The sequence below is a fragment of the Cimex lectularius genome, unplaced genomic scaffold, assembly GCF_000648675.2.
Source record: "Cimex lectularius strain Harlan isolate CLEC.00 unplaced genomic scaffold, Clec_2.1 scaffold44, whole genome shotgun sequence".
Classification (NCBI taxonomy): domain Eukaryota; kingdom Metazoa; phylum Arthropoda; class Insecta; order Hemiptera; family Cimicidae; genus Cimex; species Cimex lectularius.
In genome coordinates this window covers 1,840,277-1,864,751 of record NW_019392639.1, presented here as the reverse complement: position 1 = coordinate 1,864,751, position 24,475 = coordinate 1,840,277, and the positions used below count along the sequence as shown (strand labels likewise).

Sequence of the window (24,475 nt, the reverse complement as noted above, 5' to 3'; positions counted from 1 at the left end):
GAACTATTTTGTTTTTTATTTCAAACTACACCGAAAGTCAAAAAATGTGGTCACCTTTGTTTATTTTTAGTGTATACTTACAATCGTTATAATTTTTATGTTTTGTTGTTCAATATTTGGAGTGGCCACCATGTAATCCTTACTTAAACCCTATCGAACACCTTTGGGATGAATTGGCAAAAAGGATAAACAGTCGCCGAGTGATGGCAAAGAATTTGCAGAACTTAAAAATGGTGCTGTTGGACGAGCACGGAAATATTCAACAGCACTACATTCATAAAATTGATGCCACGTTGAATGTAAGTGGTGATCAATGAAAGAGAAATGAAATATTCCGTACTGAATCGAATATTTTTTTCATTACTTCCACCACTATAATTTAATATTTACAAATATAACATTTACATATACAAATAAATCCAAATAACTATATACACATATTCATATTTACAGATAGGAAAACACTGCTGTGTCCCTTAAGAAATGGAAGGGCCCATGCCTACTCGCTCCCTATGAGGGGCCAAGGCATGGCACTCTTCGATCAGATGTGAGCAACCTTTCTCTAAAGTATCTGTCAATTAATTAAGGTTTTTAGTTGAGATAAAAAAGTCAGTGTCACGAGTGGGATTCGAACCCATGACCTTAGGCTTGATACGCCGCTGCTCTACCACTTGAGCTATCATAACCTCAATCCACTCAGACACCAACTTCCCATCTCAACCCCACCTTTTGACTTTTCCCTCCTTTTTGCCATTTTTCAAATGTCGTATAACCTATTTGATTCTCGGCGACAAACGAAATGGCCACTTGCATGGACTTTCTCTAAAAACGGGACAGTTGTGTGGGCTTTGACCAAAAATGATTTCAGGGTCTCAGAGCGCCATCGCTCAGTCATTCTCTTAACTCACAGAACAATCTGGCCCACTGACGCTGCCAACGTTCTTTAGTTACATCGCAGTAGCTCGGTCTGGACGGTGAGACATTCTCGTCTGTACTTTTTTATTTTTTATTTATTTTACCCTTTCCACCACCCCATTCTCATCTGCATATCCGTTGCCCTCCAGCTATAAGAAATTAAAATTACAATTAATTAAGGTTTTTAGTTGAGATAAAAAAGTCAATGGCACGAGCGGGATTCGAACCCACGATCTTCGGCTAGATACGCCGCTTCCTACCACTTGAGCTATCGTGACCTCGATCCACTCGGACACCAACTTCCCATCTCAACCGCACCTTTTGAATTTTCCCTCCTTTGGAAAAATGGCAAAAAGGAGGGAAAATTCAAAAGGTGCGGTTGAGATGGGAAGTTGGTGTCCGAGTGGATCGAGGTCACGATAGCTCAAGTGGTAGAGCAGCGGCGTATCTAGCCGAAGATCGTGGGTTCGAATCCCGCTCGTGCCATTGACTTTTCTATCTCAACTAAAAACCTTAATTAATTGAAAGATATTAATTGGTCAAGCGTACCACAAAATTAGTGAATTTAAAGAAATTAAAATGTTTTCAGATAACCTCTGCAAGTTAATTTCTTTTTATTTTATGTCTACTAAAAAGATTAACTTTTATTTGTATTATAGTTTATATTTTATGACTTTTGTTTTATTCACTCTTTTTTTCACAAGAAAAACTTAATACAATTATAAGATTGTTAATTGTTATATGGGCAAAATGACAAATTGTTTAACCTTTGCATAATTTTTTTAAAATTGAAATTCATTATCGGCAATGATAAAAAAAATGAGGAGGTGTCGGTCGCTGCAATGGTTTAGGCCTTGCCGGCGCTAATCACTGTAAGGTAAAGGTCCCAGGTTCGAATCCAGCGGCATACTTACAAATGTTTTTTTTTTTTTTTTTCAAAAACACCGGCACCCTAAGAGTTGATATAACCTCTGCTGTTACGAACCCTCATAAAAAAAAGAAAAAAGAGAGAGAGAGAGGGAGAGGGAGAGAGAGAGAAAAAGGTTAAACATTTCATCATTTCTATTACACCGGAATTCAACTAACCTGACCAAGTTAAATTTGGCGAGCGCAAGGGGTGAGCCATGAAAAAGAGCTGATTCATTTCATTGAGCCGATCCTTAAAAGAGCCGTTTTCCCCACCTCTAACAGAAACACAAACATTAGGATTACAGGAATCAAAAGGACTGTGCGATAATTTTCCATTTTAGTGGGAAAAAAAAAGACAATTTAAAATACTAATTTTTATTTGTAGCACTCAATATTGTAAATACAATATTTTTAAATGTAAATAACTAGTTTTAGAGTCAAAAATTATACTAATGTATGTATAGGACCATGTGACGTATTAGTCATAGATCAATTACATCAATTTATTAATGTTTACAATTGTTTATTTAATTAGTGACTTTTTTTCAAAAATTGAGAATAACAAGAATCAATGAATTTATTTCTATACTATTTCTATGATGTAATACCCAAATTTGTTGTTAATACATGTCTATCATTGCCTTTTTTGACAAATTATACTTTTGAGGGAATGCTAATTTTTTTATTATGACCTAATCTCTTATCCGAAAAATATATTACAGCTAAAAACCAACCCAAACCTTAACTAAGGAAAAACCAAAATAGCAAAGATATTTATATTTAATATGGCAAGATATTTAAAAAAAACCAGAACAGTTAGTTCCAAAAACATTTTCATACTGAATTTTTGTATTTTTTTTTATTGACACACATCTGAGTAACTCAACAGAATTGAGAAAATCAGAGATGGACATTTTCATTTCAATAAATAACTTTGCTGTGATTCCTTCGAGGCTTTATATTAACAAAGAGGAACTATTTTTGCCTTAACTCAGGTTAATAATTATATAAAGCTACTGAAGATAGTTTTAACACAAACTAAATCCTAGCTAACATGCAAAATATCTCTGGAACAACAAGGCTTATAAATTAAATTTCTTTTTAACAAGCTTAAAATAATTTATATTTAACATAAAACTACGCGTTGTATGTACAAAAGTTTAAAAACAATTTTTTTAAGCATTTTTTTATATATTAAGTAACATAATCACAACCTGAAATTGCAATCATATACCAACAATCCTATTTTCCTTGAAACAATATAAATGTACATATAAAAAAAATCTATATATAATAAATAAATTTACAAGAAACACTTATATACATTATTCTCTTTTTAAAAATACAACTCTTTTTCATTTTGATTTATGTATTGGGATTTTTTTTTTAAGTACAATTGTATTTTAGACACCTTTTTTTAAAAATAAATTCATACATTTTATTTAGTCGAATATGAAATCAAACAATAAATATTCATGGTTTTGTACGATTTTCGCTTTTTTTTAAACTTTAAAGTACATTCCAACCTGAAATAAAGTCAACACTTTTGTAGTTTTCTCTTGTAAACGCAATATAATAAATACATTATTACATTATTTTTATTTTACGAAACTTCCTTAACAATAGAAATCTGAATTTTTCGAAATATTTAAAAATATCGGGAGAAATTTTCTTTTATTTCGCTAAACTCTTGAGCTTGTTCAACCTTTTTAACACTGATGCAGTTCGCCAAGCGAAAACAATATAAAACTGATAATATCATCGGCCGATCGGTAATGCAAACCTTTCTTACATAAGCATACATCACAGAAAAGCAAAGCTCACACCGGATTAAAATCCCTCGACGAGGTACACACACCGTACGCATCGGTTCGAAGACAAAACACATGAACACATTGATCACCCTAACGCTAATTCGACAATACATCTAAAAAATGTTTTAGGTTCGATGGGAAAAGAAAACACACCGGAACTTATTTTGATCACTTTTTGTAAATTTTTTAATACAATTTTTGTCTTTTTCAGTAATGAAATGGCACATTTTTACACGACAATTTAATTTTAATTTTTAATGAGCTAATATTAATATCATTCTACTCGTACTAATTAAAATAATGTTTGTTTAAAAAATTGTACTGGAGACAAAATTTAGATATCACAATCACCTAATACTTTTTTTTTTTTTTAATTTGATCTAATTTGTTTCGCATATTTTTGCAGTATAATTTTGAAACTAAACTAATATTTCATTAATGCTCATTTATGATGAACGTTTAGTTTATAAAGGATGAAGAAAAGTTGAAAATTACCTTTTTTTTACCATTAAATATGGCAGAAAGATCCTGACAAAATCAAAAAAGGAGAAAAAAAACAGTGAAGACTTTTCAAATTTATAAAGCATTTTCAGACAATAAACCATTAAAACGTATGTTTTGTGGGATTGGTGTAATGACTGAAAGTCTAGGACATTTTTTTAAAAATAAAGTTCATTTTTGTTTGGTAGTATTCTTGGAATAAATAAATTGAACAGGCAATGGTGGGCTTAAAACGGCTTAAATTCTAAATCTTTATTGTTTTCTCTAACTTTTCTAAATTTCCACATCTTTCTATTTTATTATATTGGCATTCCATGTATAATTAGTTTGTAACTGGAATTGCTATTCATTTTACTATGATTAATATTGTGTAATGAAAATACAGTTCTTAACTGTCTTGGAAATTTTTCGACTGAGTTTGGGTCATTTATAATTAATAATTTAAAGATCAAATTATCAATCCTATATTCCATAAAAAATACATAATTTGTATGTTTACCGTTATTTCACCGAATTTAAGATGTATTAGACAGCTGGCGTTTTGAGACTCTTCTTATCAATTTGCGGAAAGACGACGTCCACTTGGTAGCCCTCGTGAATGATTTTGTGGGCGTGAGCGAAGGGTCGCAGATCTCGGACGAGAAGCCGGAGTCGGAGCTGAAGGCGTGCGGCGCGGAGGAGCTGGCGTTGGAAACTACAGTCGGCGCATACCTGACCTCCCCCTCGCAGTCGCTGTCGGACGAGCCGTCGTCGATGTACGACATGTTCACCCTCATCCCTGTCGGCGAAGACAGAGAAAGGTGAGAGAGCCTGAGCGAAAGTTCTGGTGTCGCGGGTGTCGACCTGCTGCTCCCGGCTTCGTCCTCGTCATCGTTCCTTTGAAACGTTTTCAAACGCTTGTCCCCGAGTCCACCGTTGAAACAAGACAAAAGCTTTCCACTCCTCCTGAAAGGAAATTTCACAAAATTCACATGAGTGTTTGAACTAAAAAGGTTAAAAAAAATCCGGGGTGGAAAAAAAACTTACGCGTTATGATAATCTCCAAAAGTGGCCCTTGTGTATGCACAGACAGAGCACTTCCGCCGCCTGCAACTTGCCAGGTGCTTCATACCTTTCTTTAGCTGGCTGTTTAGGGTTGCACTCTGCTTTGCCACCATCTTCAAATCACTTACCTGCCCATAAAATAAATAAATATAAGACAAAAGAAATAAAAAATGCACAATTTTGATGACATCTTAGAGCTTTAAAAAAAAAAAGTAGAAAACAAAAATAAAGAGGAACTACTCATTGATTGTCACTCCTATGCAGGGTGTTACAAGGTTAAAAGTTAATACTGCCATGATGGATTCACTAATAAAACGTAATTTAGTGTCACCAGAACAGTTTCTATCATGACACTTTCCTGAGATATTAACATTTTTGTGATTTTAATCTAAAATCAAATTTTTATTCAACATAAAATGATAATTTCTCAACTCTAGCATCATTAAAATACAAATTTAACCTTTATTTCACAAACTACAATAAATTTTCTGCAAGAAAACATTTCTGTTGCAAAATTCTCGGTGAGGCAAATGATAAAATTAAGGTTTTACTAAAGGATAAGTAAATTAGTGAAGATGATCGAAAAATCAACAGATAATTTTATTAAAAAAGTCGATTAAGCATGCCTGGAAACCGTTCGCGAAATATGATATTGGCTTCTCCCCGATTGGAAAACATCACTAACTGGAGCACTCTAACTAACTTACTCTCTCACTCTCTCTCTCTCTCTCTGTCTGTCACTCTCACTCTCCCTGTCACTCTCACTCTCTCTGTCACTCACTCTCTCGTTCTCTCTCACTCACTCACTCTCTCGTTCTCTCTCACTCACTCACTCTCTCTGTCACTCATTCTCTCGTACTCTCTCACTCACTCACTCTGTCACTCATTCTCTCGTACTCTCTCANTCACTCACTCTCTCTCTCTCTCATTCACTCTCCCTCACTCACTCACTCTCTCTATCTTTCTCTGTTCTTTTTTTAAATGCATATAGAATTTTCATTGTTATTTTTGTTGTACATGGTAACCTACAACAGATGCTGGTGGGAGAGTACTGTTTTAGCAGATGGGAACCATGGTTATTCTCCAAAGAGTGAAAGTGACTTGTTTACATTTTTGTATGTTTGTCATCTTTCACCGCATGAACCATTGCTCAAAAGATGTGACAAGGGTGTGCAAGTTTCTGGTTGATGGTGTATCAACTGCTTAGGGTTGGTTTCAGGTAGAGTATGCAGTACCGCGTAGAGGATGGGTCTAAGATACTTCCTTGTGATACCACTGCATCTGGACATTAGCCGGCTGATAACTTGAAAGTATCTGCCCGATAGGCTAGATTTTAGCATCATTGGACTCCTTTAAGCTTGCAGAGAAGCCCCGATCGAAGGCTTGCTTCTCGTCTAGTAATACACCGTAGCAGTACTCCTTTTGTTCAAGATCAGAAGCGATGATTAAATGAAAAGTTAGATCGCGATTATACCACGGGATTGGTGGCAAATCGAGAAAAAGGACTTTTTTAATGGAAATTAAACTCAAAAGCAATCTTAAAATAAACAAGGCAAAGAGATAAAGTTGTTTGATAACATGAAATAGTCTTTTTTTTCTTTTTCAAATAGAAATTTCAAATATTGTTAAACAAACATCACCTCTTTTTCGAGGCCGGCCATGTTTCTTAAATATCTTCTTCCGCTTCCTTTGATTTCAACATCTCTCAAAGCATCTTTAAGTCTGGCATTCTAAAAAAAATCATTTAACAAAATTATACACAGAAATGTTTAAAAAAAATATATTGAATAAATAATCGATCTTTACCTCTCTTTCCAAACAGTCTTTTTCAGCGACGATGGCCGTTACTTGTTTAACTACGTCGTTCCTGGCTCTCTCCAACCTTCTTCTTGTCGCTTCCGACTCGTCAGCTTGAAGTCTGAGCTGTGATGGTACAATTACAGAGGAAAATTTAAAAAACGTCCTTTAACGTGGGAAAGCAGGACAAAAAAATCACCCTACTTACCTGTCTGTAAGCTTCGTTCTTTTCCCTTTCAAGCCGGTCCTTCCATTCAGCGATTTTGTCCTTCTCGGCTTTCAACTGTAACAAAAGAATATTCCGGTCAGAACGGTAAATAAGACATACGAACATCCGGGCCGGGTGCGGCTGGGTTGTCGGGGGTGCCGAGCACATCCCGGACCGAAATCCTAGGCGGGATCACAGATCGTTGTCGGATTAAAAATGAAACCGTTTATGGATGGATCACGATAAATTTAAACGATAATATCTTAATATATTAATATAATCTCTCTCTAAGGCTAAACGGCCCATGTCCAGGCTGGAATTCTACAGTAGGAACCGAGCCGATGAACCGTCCAGTTAATTATCGAGTCTACCCACAGGAATCTTTCGAGAAAGAGTGGCAACCTATTTTTTCCAATGCCTTACATTAAGTTCTAATAACAAGAATTAAGCTTAAAATTTAAATTCTTTTGGGTTTCCTTGATGTATCGTTCGCAATTGACAATCTGCAAATGGGATTTGTACTTGTGACAAGATTTGACAGAACTGAAAGTTTTACCGGTTCGTAAACACACGTCGATTCAAGTTTGGCCCGTGTGACTCAGGAAGTCACTAGCTTTAAAAACTTGTTTTGTATACTTTGGATTTGGAAATACGGAGACAGAGTAAGGGAGAAAATGAGAGAGATGGCGGGATTGAAAATAGAGATGAGCGCAAAATAAGAAGAAAACTATAAGTCGACAGATAAACAGTTTTGTAAATGTGAGGTGATTAGTGACTGTTAATCGATAATTGTTCAGAAATCGTGAGATGCGGTCTGGTGTGATGTAGGTTTCAGAAAAACATTTTATTTATCGTGCCAACGTTTCGATCTTTATTGAGATCATCTTCAGGGCTCAAAGTGTTTCTCTTCTGTGAAATTGTGCCAGTCTTGCGTGTCGTGTCGAGAGTGCCCACGACATGCAAGAATGGCACAATTACACAGAAGACAAACACTTTGAGCCCTGAAGATGATCTCAATAAAGATCGAAACGTTGGCACGACAAAGAAAATGTTTTTCTGAAACCTACATCACACCAGACCGCATCTCACGATTTCTAAATAAATATCGATTCAAGGTCACTAATCACCACACAGTCATTCTACCATTTATCTTTTCTACATCAATGGTTTTACTACAGCATTATAAACCAGACGATTGTTACTGGTGGACATACCTGATTCTATCGAGGGATGAGGAAAGATAATCCTGTCAATTAGATTAGAGCCAAAATTTAGTGTTTTTTTATCCATTATTACTTCTAGGTATAATTTCAGACAAAGGGTTACATCGTTTGATACTGATTGTACGTTTTATTTGAACCGTATCTTTGAGACATCTGTACTTTCCGTCTGGGTCTGAAGCAACTTACTTTTTCAATTAATTAAGGTTTTTAGTTGAGATAAAAAAGTCAGCGTCAAGAGCGGGATTCAAACCCACGATCTTAGGCTAGGCCGCTGCTCTACCACTTGAGCTATCGTGACCTTTTATCTCAACTAAAAACCTTAATTAATTGAAAGATATTAATTGGTCAAGCGGACCACGAAAACAAATGAAATTACTTTTTTAATTTACTCGTTAAGCCTTTCCTGAGAAAGTAAATAATGCAATGTCGTCAGCGTATAGACTCAATAGGTTTTACTTTTAGCGTAGCGTTAAAAATGAACGTGAGACGAGGCTCAAGATGAACCCTTGCGGCACAACACATTAGTCGTTAAATGTAGGGTACCTCAGGCCCAGTTCAACTTCAAAATTTCAAATACGACCCAATACATCCTGACATCATTTTAAAGGAATTTTTTACGCTGAAAACAGTGGTTCAATCGGATTTTAAATTGGTCAAAAAATAACAAAGTTATGGAAAAAAGTTTGAAAAAGCGCGTTTCGTGTGTTTCGTTGATAATACATTTGAGCAAGGAACGTTGGATGTCATAATCAGAGTCCTGAAGTCCCTGGACAACATGACAGCGATCCGGCTTAAAATTGTAAGTCCGGAATAAATCTCTAATTTTATTTTTTGAAAAACCTGAAACCATTCCAACATTTCGGAGAGAGGAATTAAGATTTTCGCGACGCATACAGTTGCACTATTGCTTTCGGCGTAAAAAAATTCTTCGCATATGAAATTTTGAAGTTGCACTGGGCCTAAGGCACCGCGTATAATTTTTCTCCAAAAAAAAGGTAAACAAGTGAAACTAGTATAAAAAATATTAAACATGTATTTTTTTTTTTTTTTTGATAACATCATTGGTTCTAGAGAAATTCTACCGGGACATATAAAAAGGACACCCTGTATATTGTGGGTGCATGAAAAATAAGAGCCAGGGGCGACGGTGGGAATCGAACCCATGGCCGCGGTGTCAACGAGACGAGAGTCGATCCACTCGGCTACCAACTTCTTCGAAAACTTTTCAGCTGTCTAGAATTTTATAAATTACGCCTCGATAAATAAATCTGAATCGGAAAAATAAAAAAAAAACTTTTGAAGAATTTTCGTTGATTTCATTCTTATTTTCTTTTTCATTTATAACGGCATAAACATTGTTCATGGCTGAAAGAATAGACAATTCGCTTTCCAACGGTTGTAATAACTTTTTTTAATTAATTGGACTTTTTATCCAAGGTCTAGGTTAACATGAAAAAGCTATTGTCAGGAGCGGGATTCGAACCCACGACTTAATACGCCTGCTCTAACCACTCGAGCCGAAAGTCGTTGGTTCGAATCCCACCCCTGACACTAGCTTTTTCATCTCGACCGAGTTCTTAGATAAAATGTACAGTCAATTAAAATAATTAATGTGGTCAATTACGACTACTATACATGTACGGATTGTAACATTGAATTTGACTAAACTCCAGAGGTATTAGTGGAAGACCAAACATCGGAGAGAATAAATTTTCCCTCAGATGATAAATCCAATAAAAAATCTCAATTTTCTTACTTTTATGAAAATTCGCATTTAAGGGTTTTGATTGGCATACTTTTCTGAAAGTCTTTTGTTTTTCGTAATTTTTATCTGTTCAAATTTAAAACAATCCTGTATAAAATTTTCTTATTCTAGATTTTTTAAATATTTTTATTGACTGAGATATAATACCTTGAAATACATGCACAACGAAGAAAGAAAAACCTATTTCAAAAAATTACTAAAATTGTTTTTTGACGCTGAGCTTTCTAATATTTTTCGATCTAGTATTGCCAAAAAAAAGTTCCAATAAAACCGGTCATCCCACGTCCTTTGAAAGCGAAATATATATTTTTTGGAACAGGTAACAATCGAGGCAGATAACAGCCGTCGAGGAGGTGATATGAAAGTTTTTTGAATTTTAAATTTTTCGTTAAGTGCCAAACGGTTTGATTAAAAAAACAAACCCGATAAAGAAAGTCGAGGGAGGAAGTGGAAGGACTGCTTCATCGCGGCTCCTGGGAAAAACTTCTAAATTAAACAAACATATTACAACATTTCTAATTATTTTATATTCGAAATAAATCAATTAAACAACCGATAATCATTGTGTACAAACAATAAACTTTAAAAAATAACATATTCATGGGTTAATTAATTAAAGAACTGAATTAATCAATTAGAAAGTTTTTTCTTAATAAATAAAAGCTTAATGAGTAATGTACCATGTCTTTCCCATTTTAAAGGATTGTTAATTCTGAAAATAAACAGACTATTACCGGTGAAAATATTAGTCAATTTCTGTTACCTGCCTGCATAAACATCATTAAAAAATTGCAAGAAACAAGAGTTTATCTTTATGATATTTTATTGTTTTATCGGCTGGAGTCTAGAGAGAGTAGAAAAAATCAAATTGAACTTTCCTTTTGAAAATGATTTTTCTAATTTTACTTTAAAACAAATCAGAAACGGAACTGAAATTTACCCTCGCCTTTCCGCACGTCAAAGTAAATATTTTCCCCAACTGCGTTTATATTGACTTGATTGACTTGTTTTAAGTCGGATAAGTCTTATTATGCAAATCATTTTAAAGTGGGCTGAACTTTTGACTCCTCGTGCGTGAAAAATTCTCCCGGATGAAGAAGTTTCATATCCCACACAGGAGCTGCTGACTTTCATCCCGTCGTCGGGTAATCGTATCGAGAAAGGGAAATTATGCTTAATGAACTTGGAAACCCCCTTTGAAAGAGGAATTCATTTTTTTCCTCTCCTCGAGCTCAGGGGATAAAGTTAAATGAGCAAGGAATTAAAGTTTTATAACGGCTATTTAACTTTCTAAGTTTCTAAAACATCACCATTTTTCAAAATTCGAAATACGTCATACAACTCTTTCCCCACATGGAATAATATGTTGGAAATTTTTAAATATTCCATTAAAAAAATCGCATGTAGAAACAGAGTCAAGAAACTCTGATGAAGAAAGAAAAATTATGCTAATAGTCGATTTCAAGTTAGTATGCAAATGAGAACTTAATTACTCAATTATAGTGTGACGCCTCCGCTAGGATTTTATTATAAAAAAACTTCAGGGCGAAGTCCCAGCGCAAGTACTTCTCTTAAGCCGTGCGTTTATTACCTACCCTAATCGTAAGTTCTGCCACAATTTTTGCACCCTGATGCAGACTGCAATATTATTTATCTGTTTTTATTTTTAATTTTTTTTTTATGCATTGTTAAAATGGTTTTTAAAGAAGTACATTAGATATTCTAACATGATTCAGATCAAGTTGCAACCCAGGGCCTTGTTAAGAATGAACCTTCCTAAATTTATCAACTGAAGAAGGACTTCTGCTAGCCTAGATCTTAATTTTTTGGACTAAAAAATTGTGGTCAATGTTGGAGAGCATGGCCTGCAGGAAAAAAAACAATCAACAATCTAACTGATAATAAAAGCAATTCCCACAAAAAGCAGCAAGGAGTGGCTCAGCAGTCATCAATACTCTGTTCGATCCAAAGGGGGTCATTTCCAAAAATTATTTTTTCCAGTATTGACGATCTACATTAATAATTTATGTGTTTGGGATCTGGTTTCTGGTCAGGTAGAGAAAGAAGTAGACTCTGTGATCATCAAGCCAACTGCTAAGACCATCTATGATCATAGATGATGGTCTTATAAAGGCTGAAAGCTTGGCGAGTGATCACTGCCAAGCCAACTGCTAAGACCAGTCTTAACCAATTTCAGAAATTACAGAATGTGTCAAGGGATGCAGGAATAAACTGCGAATCCTTATAGGATTCTTAACAGGACACTGCAAGCTAAATGGACACTTAAGGAAGATTGGAATAATCCAAGGCCGCACATGCAGATTCTGCAAAGAGGCAGAGGAGACACCAGCACATCTACTAATGCGGTGCTACACTTGCCCACAGGAGGAAGTGCTTTGGGATGCACAACGTGACCATAGGATTCTTAACAGGACACTGCTAACTAAATGGACACTTAAGGAAGATTGGAATAATCCAAGACCGCACATGCAGATTCTGCAAAGAGGCAGAGGGGACACCAACATCAATGCGGTGCTACACTTTCCCGCAGGAGGAAGTGTTTTGGGTTGTACAATGTGACCATATAAGACCTTCGACCACTGAAACCGGGACTTTTAATCAAGTTTCTTGATGAAATAGGACTCACCGGTGTGCTTAGGGGATACAATAGCTCTTAAAGGGCGCAGTATATTCCACCCCGAACACTACAAGGCATTTGTATTTAAGGAGAAATTCATGATCTAGTCAGGTGGTTAAAGCATAAGCTGAAACTACTTTGTAAACACCATTAATTTAGTATCTTGTTTTTATTTTTTGTTTAAAGATTTGCTCAAAACTTTTAGCATTCGACGGTCAAGTACAATCGTTTGTTTTTTCCGTGTTGGCTCTCACCCTACTTGTTTCTTTCAATAGAATCCCTGAGTACGGAAACAAGTGAAACAATTTGAAGAAGGTCAATGCAAACAAAACCATTAATGACGGCGATTAGTTTCTTCCGTTCTTTGTTCTTTTGACATTGCGATCCGATTTGCCGTCGGAAACCGCTGCAGATTGGATCGCGAGTCGATCAGAACTGAATCGCGTAAAACCGCATCATCATTTAGCGAGTTTACGGTTTTCATCTCCGATGATTGCCCTCAGGTCAGGGCTCACACCGCAAGCGTAACGTTACAAGAAATTTAAATCGAAAAAGCAGTTCACTTAAAAAAAAAGTCAGTTTTGGATGATTTTTTCGTGATAAAATAATTTTTTGAAAAGTTTACGATTTCGGTGGAATGCGGGCTAGTTTCACCTAGATATTTCACGACCTCAAATCCGAGAGACGTTCACTTTCAGCGGCAGTTACGCGGCGCGGGTTCAAAATTGAAGAGGAGGCGAGATCACGACCGGCCCGGCCCGAAACCGGGATTCGTGATCGACCGGGTTTGCATTTCACGGACGTATTTTCGCCGTTTTCCAACTCCGGGAACTTCTGCCGGGACGGGACCGTCGTCTTAGGCAATTTGCCCGAGGCGAGGAACAATCCCAATTAAGTCCCACCAAGGACAAAGGGAATAGCAGACATCCCTCTCGGTTTATTGCACTTACCTCGAATCCCCATTTCCTAAGAACAGAGGAATCTACAGCTTGGAATTCCGTTCCTAACAGAATGGCTAAAAAAAACCCATGAGCAATCTGTGTCACATCCCGCAACCTTCGAGTTGATGATCAATAGAGGTCACAACTACCATTCAACAAATCAGTCATAATTCATAAAACTCAAACATTTAAATTTGAGAATTTTTGGTACTGTTTCTAACTGTAAAGTGATCTGCGTCGAACATCAATCCCAAAGTTGACGTTCCTTATTCTTCAGGCAATTTTGGCAGATCGAAGAAGTGAAGACAGACTGGGAAAAACTACGCAAAGGATGACCGCAACTGAGGAACTGAGAATTCTTCGTTCAGTTGAAAGAAAGCACCAACTAAAAGCTGCCCATACTATCTCTGACGAATTGGATGAAATACTTGAATACTTTCGAAAACAAAGAACAAAACACAAATTACGCGATGGAAATACAAAACAAACGAACAGCTCTTTTATGGTCATATGCATAAAAAATGAGAAATTGGTAGATAGGGAATCCCCTAACTACGAGCACCACATAGCCCTCGGTTCGACCACAACCATCTTTCAAGCCAAATTACAAACCATAGAAACATGAGAATAAATAACAAACATCTCAAGGTGTAAAAATCATAATATCATCAGATAGCCTAGCTCTGAAACCTTCAAAATCAACCCAAAACTAGTCTGTGACAGCTTAAATACCTTGAAAAACCGAAGTCTATTAACCGAGCTTCTATCCCCATAGTCAAAGTACACTCAGAAGCTAACGGCAGAACTGTTAAATCTAAGGAGTGTTACGGGGGTCGGTGACCGCAACGTTTTGGCGTTGGCACGGCGCTCATCACTGTAAGGTAAAGGTCCCGGGTTCGAATCCAGCGGCCCTGCATTCGAACCCGACAAATGGGCTTTTTTCAGAAACACCGGCACCCTGAGGGTTTACATGACCTCTGCTGTTGCGAAGCCTGGTTAAAAAAAGCGTGTTAGGACTAGAATAATAGTAGGACTACTGACCGGAAACTGCAGACCCCAGAAAGTCGTGGGTTCGAATCCCGCTCGACAATGACTTTTCTGAACCAATACCTTACGTAAACATGAATAAATTGAAAGTAGTTATTTGGCCCATCGGATCACGATACCTAATGTATTTTGTGTTATACGGTGGAATGTACACGCCTTTAGAGAATTTGAGTTATTTCTTATATGCCCATTTGTCTTTTCAAAATGGCGGTATTTACATTACATCTCTTTCCTACTGCGAGGTCTTACAAAGGCCGAAAGCTTGGTAAGTGATCACTGCCAAGCCAACTGCTAAGACCATCTATGATCATAGATGATGGTCTTACAAAGGCCGAAAGCTTGGCGAGTGATCACTGCCAAGGCAACTGCTACGACATCTATGATCATAGATGATGGTCTTACAAAGGCCGAAAGCCTTAGGACTAGAATAATAGTAAGACTACTGGCCGGAAACTGCAGACCCCGGAAGTCGTGGGTTCGAATCCCGCTCGTGGCAATGACTTTTTTATCTGAACCAATACCTTACGTAAACATGAATAAATTGAAAGTAGTTATTTGGCCCATCGGACCACGAAATCTTGTTATACGATGGAATGTATATGCCTTTAGAGAATTTGAGTTATTTCTTATATGACCATTTGTCTTTTCAAAATGGCGGTATTTATGTTACATCTCTTTCCTACTGCCAGGTCTTAGGCTTCACCGAACGTTTTTTTAAATAGCTCCTCCTTTCAGGGATTCGTGGTTGGGGGGTTAGAAAATTTCAAGAACTTACGACTGCATGATCAATCATGACCTAGTCTCTTATTTTACCCTTTAGGAAAACTGATATACAAAACCGTTAACTGATTAACTTTAATGAGGAAACAGAACGTTGATACGCAATTTTTTTGTTGTTGACCATCAATCTTTCTAATCTTATCCTGATATGGCCGTGGTTGCTTGTTTTCCACTTTGCAAAGGAGAAATTGTTATTTTTATACAGCAGAAACTAAAGATAAAAAACATGGTAGCAACAAAAGATTCAGACAAGTTGGGAAAAATTACAAATGAACAATAATCTAGAGAAATGGACGTTATCAAGAACTCTGTCACTGCCCCATGAGCTGGCAACAGGAAAGAGGACACATTTTTTTATTATCTTAACGATTGCAAATGAGGAGTTTTTGTCAAATTGCAATTTATGCTTTCAAGAGTCGAAACAGGATGTAGCAGTCGGCTAGTCTGAGAGTGAAAAACACGCAATCCTCCCAAACCGGGCAAAAATTCAAATTTAAGTGCCAATCAAATGCTAATCCGAGTGTTGATCATCGCGTTCCATTTTTTCCGCGATTATCCTAGGAGCGGCTAAAGGCCGAATAGCCGTATGATGACGACGGGCACCGTCTTATTGGCGAATGAACGCCTTTTTTTCCACGGCTCTTCGCCACCCCTCGAACATCCGTTTGGCCTCACAAAAGGGCGACTTTCACCTCACGGCCGTAACGAGGATTGAACTTCCTCAATTCTGTTGCGTCACAGCTCTTTTGAGAAGTCCGTAACTTCACGGCGTCAAAAAATCTCTAAACGGCCACGCATTTTATTCCATTATAAAAAGATGGCCGTTTACGTAATCCTTGTCAGGCTCTAGTTTCTAGTTTTAAAGATAAAGCTGACTAGTGGCAAGTTTTGGAACAGAAATACGCTATTTTTTTTTCAAAATTATTTGTCTTGAGGATCTCATTTACGCAATCGACGCTTTAAAAACGAAAACATTTTATAAATATACTAAAACAATGAAATACTAATGAAGAATGAAATGCTTCTCCACACGTGGTTTTCCCTTCCTGAAGTGAGAGTATTTATTGGCGAGAATGTGTGAGTGTATGGGTGGGTAGTGGTCGGAATATCGAGTACACCACAGACCCACCAAACTAGGATAGATATCTCTTTGTATGTTTTGAGTAGAATGAATGTATTTATTGGCGCGAAAGTGAGTGTGATAATGCCACATGACCCGGAAACTCCGTGAGCCCATCGGACGTCAAAAAATATATGAACCGCTGGGACAAAATGACCGACAAATTAAAAGAACTAAACAGTCGGCCAAACCATGGGCCATGGTATGAGCAAAACAGAAAGAATGAGGTTGACCCGACTACGAATAGGCCACGCTAGACTGACGCATGGTCATCTCTTGGTGAGAAAAAGCCCACGGAGATACCCACTATGAGGCGCACAAATAACAAGCATTTACTAACCGAATGCGAACTATTGGCGCCGCACAGAACAAAGTGTGGCCTTTCCTCGAGTTTGAAAGAGGTTTTACACAGCAATGTCAAAAGCAAGAAAGTAATCGAATATCTGAAGCAAATACATGCATATGGTCGCCTTTAATGCTTCTCCACACGGGGTTTCGTTTTCCCTTCCTGAAGTGAGTGTATTTATCGGCGAGAATGTTGAATGTATGGGTGGGTAGTGGTCGGAATATCGAGTACACCACAGACTCACCAAACTAGGATAGATATCTCTATGTGTGTTTTGGGTAGAATGAATGTATTTATTGGCGCGAAAGTGAGAGAACTCCACAGACCCAACGATTTAGGTTAGTATTAGGCTATAATATCTTTTAGAATGAATGGGCGGAGGCACTATTGTAATATTAAATGCGCCAGCGGCTCCGCATTTTTTAAATTTGTAAATACAGAATGATTGGTTACTGTTTGTGTGAATGTATTTATTAGTGCGATAGTATGCATGGGTGGGTCTATGGTGGAATATCAAATACTCCATAAACCCACCAACCTAGGTTAATATTTTAAATTAATTGTAATTTTAATTGTACATAATGTATGGATGTATTTATTAGCGTGAACGAGGGCGGATCTTCAGAGGAATATTGAGTACTCGGAAACCCGCATATAGGCTAGGCTAGGATTGAATGTTAGTGAATGAGATAGTTCCAGAGCCTTTTCACCACGTGTGGGAGGGATAAAATTGTAGAAATAACGTCCCAGAACACAACCAGAAAGATCGCCAGACTTCCTACAGAAAAGCTAACTTCAAAAAAAAACCACAACCAGTTTTTATCCACAACGTTTCGGATTTATTTTAATCCTTCCGCAGGTGAGTTAACGCAATGGTTAAAAAAGTGGTCGTCAGTCATTAATATTTTTTAAAAATAAACTGTTATAAAATATTAATGACTGACGACCACTTTTTTAACCATTGCGTTAACTCAGCTGAGGAAGGATTAAAATAAATCCGAAACGTTGTGGATAAAAACTGGTTGTGATTTTTTTGAGATGACTTATTATCCCACCTTCAAGAAGGAAAAATCATAAGATTAACTGTTGAGGTCGAATATAAGAAAACGTTAAAAAATAAAATAAAAAATAAAAAATTTTTAAAACGTGAGGTGGAAGAAATATGAGGTGCCGGCAATAGCCCAGGCAAAACCTAACGAAGACAATAAATATAGTCTCTATTTTTGTCACATCATATAACAAAATTTTAATAATCTTCAGTTATTTAATTGTGCTGTAGACACAAACAGGAAATTTCACGATTTAACTGCATCTCGATCAAACGGCATGACCAAGTCCAGGTGCAGTCAGACTGATGGACAGCAAGCCAAAATTATCTGCAACGACCAAATTATAGATTTATTTAGTAGTCAAGTCTTCGCTGTTTTGGTCTTTTTTGGGGTGTTGAACTTTTGCTCATTGATCAATGGCAAGCAAGATCTTTCAAACAAGAGGGATACGACGTCGATCAGTACAGGGCAAATTTGAGTCATATGGGGTGTTTAGTTGACCGTAGACCTAGATATCCAGTTGGGTTTTTTATAATTAATTTGTAGTGGGCAAGGATTATATCTTTTTCGTCTTTTGATAAGAATATATTATTTCTTAACTGTACTTAATAAACTTTCTACCAAACAGACAAAAGCGCTACCTACACAATCCTCTGACTTCCTTCCATCAGTATATACAAGGTGTTCGGCTACTCGTGTTACAAATTTTGCCAAAAGATTCTACATTCAAAATGAAACCAAAAAGCCCTAATTAACTATGATCCTAATTCCAAGTTTTCGTGGTCCGCTTGACCAATTAATATCTTTCAATTAATTAAGGTTTTAGTTGAGATAAAAAAGTCAATGGCACGAGCGGGATTCGAACCCATGACCTTCGGCTACATACGCGCTACTCTAACACTTGAGCTACGTGACTTCGATCCACTCGGACACCAACTTCCCATCTCAACCCCACCACGAAAATTGAAATTTACGTTAAATTCCAGTATGATGTGATCAATAGTAAACTTGTAACCGTTGGTTAAATAAGCGTTCTAGTAGAGAGAACTTTGAAAAAATATTTTTTTTCAAAGTTGAAAAACTTACTACGGTGATTCTGAACTACTATTTCCAAACCTAGCGGCCAGCAAATTTCAGAAAACATACTCCATTAAATATACTTTTTAGTGGTGCAATTGCTTTTTTCATTTTTCCCCCCCAAAGGTGAAGAAATTGATGAAGGAAAAGAAAAAACCGTGGTTGGAGGATTGGTAACGTGGAATAGATTAATAATAATAAAAAATAAAAAACATAAGGAAATTTTATCCTTGAATTTTCCCTCCTATTTGCCAGGTTTTAAAAGTATTCAAAAGGTGGGGTTGAGATGGGAAGTTAGTGTCCGAGTGGATCGAAGTCACGATAGTTCAAGTGGTAGAGCAGCGGCCTATCTAGCCGAAAATCGTGGGTTCGAATCCCGCTCGTGACACTGACTTTTTTATCTCAACTAAAAACCTTAATTAATTGAAAGATATTAAAGCGAACCACCAAAACTAGTGAATTTAATAAGATAAAATGAAGTATACCTTCACTAAAGCTCTCTGTGACCATTTCATTTGTCGCCGAGAATCAAATAGATTACACGACATTTGAAAAATGGCAAAAAGGAGGAAAAATTGGGGTGGGGTTGAGTTGGGAAGTTAGTGTCCGAGTGGGTCGAAGTTACGCTACTCAAGCGGTAGAGCAGCGGCGTATCTAGCCGAAAATCGTGGGTTCGAATCCCGCTCGTGACACTGACTTTTTTATCTCAACTAAAAACCTTAATTAATTGTAATATATTAATTGGTCAAGCGGACCACGAAAAGTAGTGAATTTAATACCATAGTATATTATTTCTCCTCTTACAAAAACCAATAACCATTATATTTATATTGGTCAGCTAGGTCTCAGCAAGATGAAAATTAAGGTCATAAATATGGCAAAATTTAAAAAAGAAAAAAATTAAGAAAATGAGTCAAATATTGTTTATAAGTAGAAAATTTAAATTAATAAATCATCAAACAATTTTGGCCTTAATGAAAAACAGTGTTCGCGAATAGTTTAAGCCAAAAATTGGACGCAATCGGTTATCGGAGCTTCGTTTATAGGGCGTATAACCGCACTGGCGGAAATGTTTCAACACTTCTCCCCTGTCGATCCCTATGGCGTGTCACCGTTATGCCAAGTTCCAAAGCTCGTACGAGCTTGAGGTCAGTAAACGGTCGTGGGGGGATTACTTACCACATAAAAGGAATCTGACTCGCGTTATCGAAGAGGAATGTAAAATATTGTATGTTTCAGAAGGTCGAGCAAGGTTCGAAGGGAGACTTTTAAATTTTACAATTAAATAAGCGTTATAGTTATCGGAGTTGATTTGTGTAAATATTGTCCGCGATAAGCGTAAGTTTCACTGATAAACATATCCGTATGGCGTTTAATGGACGTCATAAAAACTAGGATCAACGCTCTCAGTATGAATATACATTTTTAGATATTCGGAATACTTTTGATTGACGATTTCTTTAAAAATATGACAATTTTTAGGATAATCTACTACAAATTATAATTAGTTATTATAAAACGATCAGGGATGATGCCAATTAGAAAGAAAACACTCAGGTTTTAGAAGATTTTAAAATATCTGAACAGAAGAATGTGATGCTAAGTGACCTTACTTTTTTATTGCACTTGAAACCAAAGATTTCAAAATTGCCAATAAATTATATTCAACCTTCCAAATTTTTAATAAAAGTTTCACAGCTTGACAAGGGGATTCCTTCAAAAGCTCGGTTAAGGAACTGAGTGTTTTCTTACTAACTGGCCTCATCCCGACCGTTTTTCAGTATATCATACATTAATGTTAGGGAATTCTGTCATAGCATTGAATCATATAAACCCGCAGGGTCTAATTCAACTATCCAATGACGAAAATCTCGGCTGTTTATTTATTATTTATCAGGGAGCTGTTGCAATCAGTTGGAGGAAATGGTTGGGGTTGTTAAGATTACGCAAATCTAGTTTTCTCGACTTGGTAAAGTTCGACAGCATGGAAAATCATAGCCATGCTGGAAACACTTTTCAACGAATTATTATGTAAAATGCAAAAGTTACGTGTTATGTTGAACAAGTGTGATTTATGAACATTTTAACCGCAGAGGTACTATTTAAATTAATGTAATGATAGAAATATTAAAAAAATTGTTCATTCAGCTTATTTTTGGCGATTCTAAGATAGAAACTGAGGTTATTAGGTAATATTACTATATATATAATGTCAAAGGAAAAATTATTTTGGTGGCAGTATATCGATAAAAGGTGAACACATGTTTCACGATTACACGCCATGTTGACTGGGCCCGGGTCTTTTTTTTACAAATATGTGATATTTAACAAAACGCGAATTTTATAAACAAACAGGGAAACATTTTTGTTAGGATCGATCTCTGACAGGATCTGTCAGACAATCTCAATTACCTCCAAGGACGAAGGGAAGGTCTCTCTCGGTTGTTGCACTTACCACGAATGACTACTAACCCTGAGGAATTATAGGTCCGCCTAGTTTCGCAGTTTGCGTGGAGTAGAATCAACCCCATCTCTATTGGGTGCTGTACTTTTTTTTAAAAACAGAATCTAACAAAACATTCATAATATAAACGGTGGTGTTTGTTATTTTATAAACAGCCTTTAACAAAAATGCATGTTATAAACGGTGCTGTTCTTTTTCCTTCTTTTTTAAATTATTTAACAAAAAATGCATTTCATAAAAGGTGTTTTTTAACCGCATTTAACAAAAAAATGCATTTTAAAACGGCGCTGTTCTTTTTTTAACAGCATTAAAAAAATGCAATTGATGTTTTTTAAAATTATTTTTTTTTATTTTTTTTTAAACAGGATGTAACAAAAAATGCATTTTATAATCGATGCTGAACTTTTTTTAACATCATTTAACAAAAAATGTTTTTTAATAGCATTAAAAAATGTATTTTGACAAAAGTGTTGGTCTTTTTTAACAGCATTAAAAAAATGCATTTCATTAAAGGTGCTATTGTTTTTTTTTTAAAGAGCATTTAACAAAAATGTTTTTTTTAACAGCATAAAAAAATTTATTTCAAAAAGAGTTGGTTTTTTAACAGCATTAAAAAAATGCAATTCATTAAAGGTGCTATTGTTTTTTTGTTTTTTTAAAAAGAGCATTTAATAAAAATGTTTTTTTAACAGCATAAAAAAAATTTATTTAAAAAAACAGTTGCTTTTTTTTAACAGCATTAAAAAAATGCATTTTATTAAAGGTGCTATTGTTTTTTTTAAAGAGCATTTAACAAAAATGTTTTTTTTTCACAGCATAAAAAAATTTATTTCAAAAAGTGTTGGTCTTTTTTTAACAGCATTAAAAAAGGCATTTTATTAAAGGTGCTATTGTTTTTTTTAAAGAGCATTTAACAAAAATGTTTTTTTTTTCACAGCATAAAAAAATTTATTTCAAAAAGAGTGTTGGTCTTTTTTTAACAGCATTAAAAAAACATGCATTTCATTAAAGGTGCTATTGTTTTTTTTTTTTAAGAGCATTTAACAAAAATGTTTTTTTTAACAGCATAAAAAAATTTATTTCAAAAACTGTGTTGGCCTTTTTTTTAACAGCATTAAAAAAATGCATTTTATTAAAGCTATTAAAGCTGCTATTTTTTTTTTTAAAGAACATTTAACAAAAATGTTTTGTTTTTTTAACAGCATAAAAAAAATTATTTCAGTTGGTATTTTTTTAACAGCATTAAAAAAAATGCATTTCATTACAGGTGCTATTGTCTTTTTTTTTTTTTTGAGTATTTAACAAAAATGTTTTTTTAACAGCATAAAAAAATTTATTTCATAGTGTTGGTATTTTTTTAACAGCATTAAAAAAATGCATTTCATTAAAGGTGCTATTGTTTTTTTAGAGCATTTAACAAAAATGTTTTTTTAACAGCATCAAAAAAATTTATTTAAAAAACAGTGTTGGTCTTTTAAGGTGCTTTTTTTTAAAGGTGCTGTAATTTGTTTAAGACATTAAAAATTGCATTTTATAAAAGGCGCTGTTTTTTTTAACAGCCTTTAACAAAAAATGCATTTTTTATACGAAGTTGGGCATGTTTTCGATCCGGCAACTTTTTCTCAACAAATCCAATTAGATCTCGAGGACTAAAGGAAGATCTGTTATCTAAAGTTGAGAATTCGGATGAGAAACTAAAAATGACTACCAACCTTGAGCACCGTGTGGTGACTATATTGTCGCTTGTCTTGAGCAAAAACTATATTGTCGGGCGTCTTCCTTTAGCTAGTCAAGCCTTTCGACCTTGATTTCGATGAATTACCCAATCTACTTACTATAACTAAAGTTCCAGGTAAATAATAATAATAATAATTTTAAAAAAGGAGTGTAAACTTCTACAAGAGGCTAAAATGCAAATTCAATATATACGAACATTTTTACTTATGTAATAAAATAGCAACATGGGGAATATGTAAAATATCATACAGTTCATATATTTCGCTAAGAAGTAAAAATATCATTACAGGTCCGCCTAGTTTCGCTGTTGTGGAGTTTGGAGTACCACTTTTTACCCTTCAATGCCATCTCAATTGGGCGGAGGTCTTCTTTTACGAGTGTTTATCTTATTTGACAAGAAATGCATTTCATAAACAAAGAGGAACGTGTCTGGGCATAGAAGTGGTGATTTACAACGCGCTGAGGGAGACCCGGCACATCCCGTTTCCCCTTCGACGCTCTGTTTATGAAAACGTAAAAAGGACTTTTGCTTCCTTTCCAACGGTACGGCCACACGTCTCCGAACCCGATTCACGTAGGTGGCCGGTTGATGCGTTTCGTCTTCCTTTCAAAATCCATAATCTTCCTATTCCGGTCTCTTACTCACAGGTCACAAACGTGGTGACGTGTTCAATTAATTTCACCACGGGGTGATTCACATAAGGCCTTGAGGCAGTTAAAAACGAGATTCGACCTTTTCTTAAAAGTCAAACGGGGTGCGACTCGAATTGTTTATACCTTAGTTCATTGTTGTTTCTGAAGCTCCTGGGGCACTAATTAATCACAAAGATAAATGGACGACCTTGCCTTCAGGAGCTCTTTCCTATTGCTGGGTGAGTAAAAACATTTTACTTTTTTGCACGAAGTAAAGCCACCATAAAAACGCAATAATTTACTGGCGGAAAAAAACAACAACATATAAATCGTTAAATTATCGAAGAAAACAGGTTTGATCTTTCTTCCAGAAGGAAAAAACCCTTCTTTCCTAGTATCTTGTGCTTCTTAACGTCGCAATGCATCGGATCTAAGCCAACCGTCGAACCGAAGCATTAGACTTCGTT

The 24,475-nt window shown here is 35.8% G+C and overlaps 1 protein-coding gene across 5 annotated transcripts in view; it reads right to left on the bottom strand.

The window, feature by feature from the left end:
- Nucleotides 1–4,188: 4,188 nt before the first annotated feature.
- The window catches only part of LOC106672366, a 138,747-nt gene continuing 118,460 nt past the window's right edge, over nucleotides 4,189–24,475 (bottom strand). For all 5 annotated transcript variants that reach the window (XM_014404035.2, XM_024228319.1, XM_014403777.2 and 2 more), the window contains 5 exons: nucleotides 7,189–7,263; nucleotides 6,990–7,106; nucleotides 6,824–6,913; nucleotides 5,166–5,311; nucleotides 4,189–5,084 (listed from right to left, as the gene is read on the bottom strand). In XM_014404035.2, coding sequence (XP_014259521.1) covers nucleotides 4,655–5,084; nucleotides 5,166–5,311; nucleotides 6,824–6,913; nucleotides 6,990–7,106; nucleotides 7,189–7,263 — 858 coding nt within the window. In that variant the 3' untranslated portion in view covers nucleotides 4,189–4,654. The remainder of the gene's footprint in view (nucleotides 5,085–5,165; nucleotides 5,312–6,823; nucleotides 6,914–6,989; nucleotides 7,107–7,188; nucleotides 7,264–24,475) is intronic.